The 10,144-nt window shown below is 43.4% G+C and overlaps 1 protein-coding gene across 1 annotated transcript in view; it reads left to right on the top strand.

Moving 5' to 3' along the window:
- LOC101849282 overlaps positions 1-8,830 on the top strand; it is a gene marked incomplete at its 5' end in the record, with an annotated part of 84,070 nt that extends 75,240 nt beyond the window's left edge. The window contains 2 exon segments of the mRNA XM_013080818.2: positions 4,501-4,630; positions 8,100-8,830. Of these exon segments, the coding sequence (XP_012936272.1) occupies positions 4,501-4,630; positions 8,100-8,367 (398 nt within the window).
- Positions 8,831-10,144: the final 1,314 nt, after the last annotated feature.

Raw genomic sequence — 10,144 nt, 5'->3', positions numbered from 1 at the left:
TTTATCGGATGTATCTGTCTTTTTGTTTGGATGTTGTGTCTTCCCCCGCCCGGGTTTGTCCTGACGGGACTGGTGGAAGCCCGCCTCCTAAATGATCTACCTTGTGTCGATGGAAGCTTTAAACCACCTCTCTTTTTTTCTTAAGATGATATAACTACTTCCTTAGTAGGACCTCTCTGGGCTCTCTGGGCTTGAAGACTGAAAGAGAATCAACGAGAAAGAAATCTACGTGCGCGAGTTCTTTTTATAGGCAGTAAGTTGTGGAGAAAAATGATGTGTAGCAAAATGTGTTGAGTTATTCCAGTGGGTGCTTATTAAACCGTGGCAGATAGATGTGTGTATCGAAATTATACACAAATAAACCCGAATAAAACTGTTATAAGTGCATGCCATATATGATAAATCGTGTAAATATTGCAAATAAACTGGTGTATTTTCACGTCATTTAAGATTAAACTGCATAGGAGTAATCGAAACAATTCAATAAGCGAAACAGAATTTTATGCGGTTCCGATCAGGGTCCTTCGACTAGCAAAACATAAATAAATAAATAAATGAATACATATATAAATAAATACTTAAATGAATACGTAAATGCAAAATATATACATAAATACACACATAAATACATGATATTTAAATACGTAAATGCATAATACGTAAATAGACCGACACAGATAGATAATCAATAAATGGAATGACAATTTAAGGACTTCGATTTTTTTCGTAGTGCTTGGCTGGTTTGTGTATAGAATGGTCGAGTTGTGAGAGTCAGCATGCATGGAGACAGTTGGTGAATGGATGGTGAAGAAGAAGAAAGCCTTGTTTTCTGGTCTCAGTATTTTGAGTTTAATCTATACTTAGCAAGTGAACCCCCCGGAGCAGTGCCACTGACTGTAGTGTCTTTAGGCCATTCCCAAAGGGGGGACATTTCTCGTTCAAGCGCAGTAGAATTGCAAATGGGCTGATTCATTATGTCACGCTCATAACTGTGCCTGATCTACAACAGGGAACTGCTGCTTTTTCTTTCCTAATCCTTACTATAGTCATTTTTTCCTCTACTTCTTTTGTTTTTTTGTCACACTCTTGTGAACCGCTATTTCCGGGGTGCTTTGATAGTCGAAGCAGACCTTGTGCTGTTGAAGCTAGACAGGTGAGCAGAGTAAGTCTGATTCCCTGTAAGGACGTCTCTGTCGACACCCACCCCTTGGCGCTCATATGACCTTATGCAGTTGCGAGCGCCGTAAAACCCTCTACTAAAAATAATAATTAAAAAAAAAACCCCAAAAACCAACAACAAACGTCTTTTCCTTGGGACTGCTTTGTCACACGTTTGGCAGCGATCAGTACATTGACCAACACAATGACCAGTGGATAATGCAAAACATATTTTCTCCTAGGCTCCGTTTCTGACCACACAGCATAATGTTAGTTTTTCTGCACCTTTTGACTCCCTGTGGTTTTGGAACTTGTCCACTCGCTGAGAGTCTCTGCCAGTCAGTTAATTAAGCAAATAAATGAAACTGCCCGCTGGTGTGTGAAAAAGTTAATCGGTTTAGCTGTGCCCGGGACAGGCTTGCAGTGTTTGGCAACACGACATGCAGACGTCAGTTTTGCTTGAAGTGATTTGTTGTGAGTGTTTGAGGAACCCTTCAAAGGTATTTGAGACATTTAGGAAGCTGGCTGTGAGGGATACGGAAAGGCAAAAAGTTTGATGTTGTGTCACCACTTTTTAAAGAAGATGTATTATTATTTTTATTATGTGGGTGTGTGCTCGATGTTGATGATGGATGTGTTATCTTTCACTGTACTGTAAGAGTTCGATTCCCATAGGAGGAATATATTTTGTTGTGTTGCTGTGTGGCTTTGGTCTTTACGGGCGGGCAGAGTGGAAGCAGCAGCCGGCCTTCTTGATAAGTCGAAGTTGTGCCGAGTGTAAGGGGCAAGAAGGGAGTAGGGGGGATAGAGATAGAGGAAGATACACAGAGAGGGGGAGACAGAGAGAGAGAGAGAGAGAGAGCTGTGGGGGAGGGAGAAGAGGAGGAGGAGGAGAGAGAGAAAGAGAGAGAAGGGGGAGAAAGATTGAGATAGAAAGAGGGGGGGAGGAGTAGAATCAGAAAAAGAGGAGAGAGAGAGAGAGGGGGGGGGGAGATACAAAGAGACGGGAAAATTGTAACACAAAATGGAAACAGCTACGTGTATGGTACTTGACTTGACACCGTCACATGTCAGAGGTCTTGCATCAGCATTCACGGCCCGGCCACCGTTGTCTCACTAGCTCCCACCTGGGTGTGCCTAACCTATCGGGGGCCGGGGAAGGAAACTAAAAACCCAAACCTTTCCACTTTCCACTTTCCAGTTATACCCAGTGCACACAGTAAAGCGAGCTCATAGTGTGACTGAATCGGGGACGTTCAGATTCTTTTTCCACGGTGGTGAGGTGACAGTTACCGTTTTGGTACAATTTGACTCGATTGTAACCTTCAAAACCAAACGCGTCTCTTATTCAATGTCGCAACACGAGTCGGTCGCATTGGGACAAAAATGGTAAGTTTTACCCACTTCGTGGAGGAAAATCTCGCTGGCCCCGACTTCATTCAAATCAACTGGATTGAGAGTGTGCACTAGGTATTGAGGATTACGGTATCTTACGCACACAACACAGTTGTAGGCCTTTGGAGTACGCGTCCTTTTCTTGGCGCGCCGTCGCCACTCCCTCCCGCATTTTTGCGGTTAGTCGAGGCTCCTTCTTTTTATTCTTTATTATTCCGTTTTATGCTCGGGCACAGTTTGACTTGAGAGCCTCGGCCGCCCCTCCCCCCGCTCCCCTACCCTACCCTTTCACCAGCACTACCCGTTGTGGCGGTTGTAGAGCACACCGGATGCAGTTGTAGACCGAAGTAGACTGCCAGGCGGTTTCTGACGACAGACAAAAACTTCTGACCTCAGCTCCGGCAGGCGGGCTAAAATCTGTCTCGACAGGGCGGAGTCAGGCGCTCGACACTTTCTAGGCGTGTGGAGTTGTTGGTAGAGTCTTAAAGCTAGTTTATCTGTCTTTCTTTTAAAATAAAACAATACCCGAACATCTTGAATAGAAGTCCAGCTAAGTTTGTTATTGATGGAGATGGGAATTTTGTGGTTGATGGCGGTGTGTATCAGAAGCAAAATTTGCGAGAAAATTATGACCACCAAAGTTTGGTGACTTCAATACGATGACCGTCCTTGGAAACCGACAGTTTTCATTTGTATGCCTTTGATCAACGTTTTTTCTGTAACATATTCTGACATGTGTAAATGTATGTGTGTGAATATGTGTTTGTGTGTGTGTGTGTGTGGTGTGTGTGTGTGTGTGTGTGTGTGTGTGTGTTTCCTTGTATCATTCTGTCAGTGCATATTATGTAAACTTGAATGTGTTGTCATGTCAATTCCATACAGCCTGCAATAATCTTGCCCCCCCCCCCCCCCCCTCGAAAAAATAACAACGAAAAAAAACATGGCATCTAGCATGCAGAAAGATTTCCGGCCATCTTAATGTCTTGTCCACATTGCTGTCTCCCGGAGCGGGGTCTTTGATGACGCTGGCTCGTCCTCTGTCTTCCTGTCACGAGTTATTTCCCCTTATCTCGATCACCGGTCTGTCTCTATCACAAACCAAGACATCCTTACGACCCGTGGCGTTGTCAAAGCCTTCACAACTCAAACTCACTCCCTTATGCTATTACTCTCTTATTACTTCACGTCTGTGGTCTTAATGCTCTTCGTCTTGCTCCGCTTTTTTGGCGGGTAGTTGGAGGGTGCTACAGGTAGGTCCTATTTTTACTTTAACTTTGTTGTTTCTGTCTATCTGTCTGTCTTTCTGTCCGTCTGTCTGTCTGTCTATCTGTCTGTCTGTCTTATTTTTTTCACAACACTAAATAACCATTAGTGTGTTGGTGGGCTTCTCTTTACTCTAGCAAACAAACACACCTTTTTGTCACAAAGAGAAACTTGCTTCCACTGCATCTATGAATGACTACGACTCTTTTTTTCAAAACACACTCAACAAATCGATAGACTGATGAGTAATAAATACCCCCGGGACAGTGCCATGGACTGCAGTGTCTTTAGGCCATTCCCAAAGGAGGGACATTTCTCGTTTAAGCACAGTAGAACTGTAAATAGGCTGATTCATTTCATGTTCATAACTGTGCCTGATCTACAACAGGGAACTGCTGCTTTTTCTTTCTTAATCCTTACTATTGTCATTTTCCTCTACTTATTTTGTATGTTTGTCACTCTCTTGTGACTTGCTATTTCCGGGGTGCCTTGATAGTCGAAGCAGACCTTGTGCTGTTGAAGCTAGAGAGGTGAGCAGAATAAGTCTGATTCCCTGTAAAGACTTCTCTGTTGACACCCACCCCTTGGTGCTCATATGACCTTATGCAGTTGCGAGCGCCGTAAAACCCTCTGCTATAAAACAAAATATGATGAATAATGTCTTGTGTTTTCCTATGTCCTCAGAGGATATCCAGGTGGGCTGCCGTGAGCTCCGGGCCCGGCGCTACATAACAGACGGGTTCTGCACGTCGGAGAAACCCGTCAAGGAAGTGGTGTGTGCCGGCAACTGTCTGCCCATCATGGACATGCCGTGGTCAGTCAGCTTGTCGTTTTGTCCGGGGCTGGGGGTGCTAATACAGATAATTATATTACTACCCCACAATTACTAAAAAGCGAATAAAACACAGTGTGTCCATGTTGTATAAAACTGAGACAAATGTGAGTTGTGCTGACAAAGCGAGTTGCTTCTTTCGGATTTTAGCAGTATGGAAATTGATACATCAACTTTATAGGTGGTGTTTATACAATTTGTAAGTATGGAATGATAAAAGACTCGGTAGACTTGACCAAAATGGCATCAACTGAAAATCTATAAATCTTACCCCAGTGTTAATTTAAGGCCGATGTCTCCATTCTTGGATCGCGAGAAGTATCTCATTTTGTCAGCACAGCTCACAAATGGAAAGAGTAAGGGGGGGGGGGGATATCTCGTGCTCTGAAAACAAAGGTGCGTACAAAACACACTATACTTCATGTGTTTCAAAACAGAGACGAATCGCTACTTCAGAATTACAAAGTTCTATCTGACATTTTTGGCTGTTTTGAGTGACTCAGACATTGATGATTGAGCTCAGAAACCAAATCTTCTATCTGCTCTATCAAAATCGAAAGATTATTCGAAGTCGTTATCGAGATATTCAAAGAATTGCATTCGAAAAAGCTTGCCATGTAGCGAAACTCAATCTTTTTTCATCAAATTTCTCAAAACAAGGTACTCTGCAGATAAAACTGTGTAACTCAAGGGTGGCGATATAAAATGTGTGTGGCATCGTGGGGACTTATTGCCTCTGATTCTTTCTATCTCATCTGTTGAAAGGTAAAATCTATGTAAACATAATTGTAAGTCTTTCAGAAGTAGGATCACTGTATCGTGGACAAGCTGGTCAAACGTTCTAAGCCCAGAAAGCAACAGTTTTTGAGGAGAGAGAAAAAACAATTACAATTTGTTGTCCTATCGATCCTAAGTTTACGTTTTCTCATTTGTTTGTTTGTTTGCTTTTTGCCTTTTTGAATATTTAGAATTTATATTTTGATAACGTACTTCTTGAGAAAATGCAACGGATACCACCGATGAAGAAACTGCAAGAAAAGGGATAAAAATGTTGGGTTTAGCAAATTTGAATGACATGCTTCGCCATAACTTCAGATTGTGAGGAGCTAAGAGTTGGCATATTCCTCATTAGGTGAACGTTCGTCAACGAGCTTCGAGATTCTGGTCAAAATTGACATCAGTTGTGCCAGTGGCAGGAGGAAGGGGGCCCTGTGGTAGAACTTACGTCTTTTGTTTGTCCGGGCTGTTTCTGTCTGCGAGGCTTACGTTCTCCCTGCACCAAGTGACCGCTGTTGTGTCGTGTGCCTCTCTTTCCTTAAACAAGCTGCTGGACATAAGTAGCAGCTCACTAATCTCTTAATATTTGCTATTCTGGCTCTCTCCTTTGTATTGTTTTTCTTTTGGTATTAAGCCCCAAAGTTTCCAAGCCACAAGTATGTGGCTAATCTGATTACTGTCATAGTTGGCAGGGAGTTCTTTCTGGACAACGCAACGGTAACTTTGCACATTCCTGTATTGTATGAATTCAGTGACCCGGTCGCCTGAAACTGCCAACATTTTCTTCCCCACCCACTGGCTTGTTTGTTTATCTAGATCGCATTGGATCATGGGACAGCAGTTGTTTGCTGTTTTAAACCAAATCCACTTAAAAAAACAAACAACATTTTGCGAAAAAATCATACTGCTGATCTAAATGAAATGCCACGGTGTCTTTTTTTAGAACCTGCCATCCCCCCGCATCCCACCCCTCTTTTGTTCGTTCCCGGCCTTGTTTTGTGCAGCACAATAGTCCCATTATTTACGGAGGCAGACAAGCCCTGTTTCAGCCTTAATGGCCCAGAACGAAATGTGCTCAATTTCTACAGTTCTTATTGGCTTGTTTCTGAAGTGGATTCTCTTTTCGATTCGACACGATGCCAGTCATTTGATGCCGGGGGCATGACACGATAGGCGGACAAAGGAACATGTAGGGAAGAAAGAACTTTCTGTTTGGTTTCATTCATGGGGCGTCAGCTGAGAATGAACTATTTTGCAGACAGCTTGAGTTCCTCCCACGCCCCTTCCTGCTTGTTTTGATTCGTGACTTTTTGGACACGACTTGTGTGACCGCTGAGCCATGTTGACAATGTCCAACAGACACAGTTTGTTGTTTTGCTTGTAAAGAAAAAACAACAACAAAACAACAACAAAAAACCAAACAAATCGCTTTCCCAGTCCTGTCCAAATGATGGCATATGATTTGTAAGACCCATAGATTTGAATTATGATAATATTCCCTTTTCCAAGCACAGTCGTGCCCGCCACTTATTCATCTTTCTAAAACCTTCGCTTCTCTGGTGTGATCTTTAATGGAGAGCAAAACACCACCCTCGCGATATAATAGTCAAATGCGTGCCGTACCTTTCCCTCCTCACCCTTTTACTGTTCTCTGATCATTTGTGAGGCAGCGTGCTGGACTCAGGCTCTCGTCAAAATAATCGAAATGAAGAAACTTGCATTTTTCTGCAGGTTTGTGAATTTTTATCAAATTTTTGTTTTTTTGGCTCAACACCGTTCATGCACATTAAAGAACTCATTTCTGTGTTGGTTTTTCTTAAAAACGTTGATTAAAGGCACACAAAAAATGTAAATTTTCAGTTACCAAGGACTCTTAAGCTAAAGAAATAACTAATCTATGACGGCCATTTGCTAATTAATTTTACCTCTGAAAACAAGTGACCCCCACCTCCTTCTTTCGCAAATATCTCGACTTGTATTCAAGATAAATGGATACTTTTTTCATCCAAATAACGACACGTGAGCAAGCTATAAGATGATACCAATAACTCTACATGCCCAAAAATTGACGAGAGCCTGATTCCACCACGCTGCCTCACATTTGTTGTATATTATGTTTGCAATACCCTATCTGGGCAGATTCTGCTTGGTTCAACAGTTGGTTTAAACTCTTTAAAATGTTTGTTTTATTTTACTTTAAGTTTTGGCATTGTTTGTGGCGTTTGGTTCTGAGATGATCTGAGCAAAGGTGTGTGGGCTCCTCTAGTGTAGCTTACGGCACAGTTTAGATCATTTAGGAGGCGGCTTCGACACTGCTTGTCAAGCCAACCAGGGCCTTGACGGATACAACGTCTCAGCAAAAGACTTGAGATCGTACTGGATAAGAATTCTCCCCCGCACGGGAATCAAACGCAAGTCTTCTGCGTGCAACGACTAAGCGCCTGATCGCTACACTACAGGCGCCTGACAATATTTATTAACTAGGATTCAATTTCTCTGCAATTTAAAATAATTGTTTTGTTTCATTTTTGTTTGGGGTTTGTGTTTGTTGTTTTTTTGGCTTGAGGGTTGGGTTTGTTTTTTTGTTGTTGTCTTTTTTGTTTTCTTTTTTGGAGTAAACGAAGATAGTATTTGCTTGAACTGACGTATGGACCCTTTTCTCATCCCACCACAGGTACGCCGAGTTTGTGAAGACGTTAGCGAGGACCAAACTGCGAGACTGGCAGTGCGTGGAAGATGTAGTGAAGAAAAAACGCGTGAAGCTTCTGTGTCTGAACGGCGACATTCGAGTGTACAGGATCAAAGTGGTGAAAAGCTGTAAATGCAAGAAAATCAGTAACTTGCACAATCGGACATCATACCGAGGTAAGACGAAGAAGAGGAGACGGAGGAGGAGGCGCAGGAAGCAGGATAGGAAGAACAAAGCCGGAAGAGGGTCATGACAGATTGATAAATAGTATTTTTTTTAGAGTATTCTTACAAAGTGTGGCGCACGTATGTGTCCTGTGAAGTGCGTGTAGATATATTGGTGATGGGTGTGTTCCTGGTCGGGGTCACCCGGCCGGCTCATCAGGAGCAACGGTCTTGGAAGGATACCAGGGGGAGAGAAATGGAGGCGCGGGGAGCTCACGCGCTCCCTGTGTTGCGTGTGTGTGGCCTTCCTGGAGACATCATTTCTCAAGGTCTTCGAGGATGGATCTGACGTGCGATGCTGAATTACAGACGGGCTCTTTCAGGACGAGCTGTGACGTCACTGGAGTTTGACGAGGCTCACACAGGCTTTTCCCGCTTTGTGATATCAGGAAAGAATTCGAGCCAGTTAGATGGAGTAAATTTCACCCCCGGAAAAAAACGTGTTGGTGTGTGTGTCCAACTATATCGTGTACCGAATGTAAAAAAAAAAAATGAGTAAAACTATATGCGATTATCATGGTGGTCGAAGGGATGTTTTAGTTTATTCTTTTAGACCCATGGTATTCTGGCACTGGGCGAAATGGTTAGCCTTCACGTTATTTAAAATCTACATGTATGTCCAAGTGTATTGTTTTGTTGAGGGTTTTTTCGTGTGAAGGCAAATAAAAAGGAATTCTGTGAGCTGGTGTCAGTGTACATGAGCGTCTGTTCCCAGCACGCTGATCTGTCTGAGAAATAGTGTGCCCCAAATTCTTCTAAAGACATTGATAATAATCTGAGAAGTAGGTGGCTTAAAATCACTTAGACACGGATGGGTGATGCCTCTATGATATAAATTGTTACTGGTCAGAGGTTGATTGTGAAATTCCAGTAAGAGACGCTTCGGTGTTTTTGTAACGTCTTTACTTCAAGAACAAGTCTTCTGGCTTGAGGATGTTTACACCGTTGAAAGAACTCAGTGCCTACGTGGCACGGACACGTCGCTGAACTTCCCTCAAAGCTGTCTTTACTAGGAGAAACTGTGTTGAAAACGTGTTGTTGGAGTGACATGAGCTTCATATGTGCCGGAAACGATTGTTTTACTTGTCCTATAGAAGCCTTCAGTGAATTCTATAAATGATTGGAGGAATTGTCGTTGTTTGCTGATGGCTTCTTTCTCTTCCCGCTCACTCACTCACTCACTCACTCACTCACTTACTCACTCACTCGCTCGCTCCTTTGCATGTCGTTTCCTTGTGATGTGATCATAAAACTGCATTCCACACCAACTCTGCGTTCGTTCATGCAGAAATCACCACGGGACTGCCGCCCTCGACGTTTTTGCTACACAATTCCTTGTCTCTCAACGCCACGATGACCTATTATTATGGCATTGTGCTCTTGACGCTCTTCGCATCGAACGACTGTCAAGGGAAGCACACCCACCAAAGACTTTGTTCAGGTCTTTACTGCTACTGACAGAGGTTATATAGTATAGAGTACTAGAGCTTGTGGCAGTGACGTCACGCGTGTCAGACATGGGGGAGTCTCCTTGCCCTCAACGGGATTGCCGGAGTGCCCCCCATCTACTTGAACAATCTGAGCCCCCCACCCCCCATGCGCTCTAGTATATCTATCACCGTCCTGCCCCCCACCCCCACCCACCCCCGGCCCCATTTCAATGCAAGTTTGTACTTGTAGATTTCCTCCAAAGACCGTCTAGACGTATCCAAGTGAGTCTCGAAACGTACTCTCGCTTTGTTGGACTGCAATGATTCTTGCCCTCAACGATCAGCTTCCCACTTCCCATAGTTGGCACACCCCCTC

Source organism: Aplysia californica, unplaced genomic scaffold (assembly GCF_000002075.1).
Source record: "Aplysia californica isolate F4 #8 unplaced genomic scaffold, AplCal3.0 scaffold00101, whole genome shotgun sequence".
NCBI lineage: Eukaryota > Metazoa > Mollusca > Gastropoda > Aplysiida > Aplysiidae > Aplysia > Aplysia californica.
This window is presented reverse-complemented; position numbering and strand designations above follow the sequence as displayed.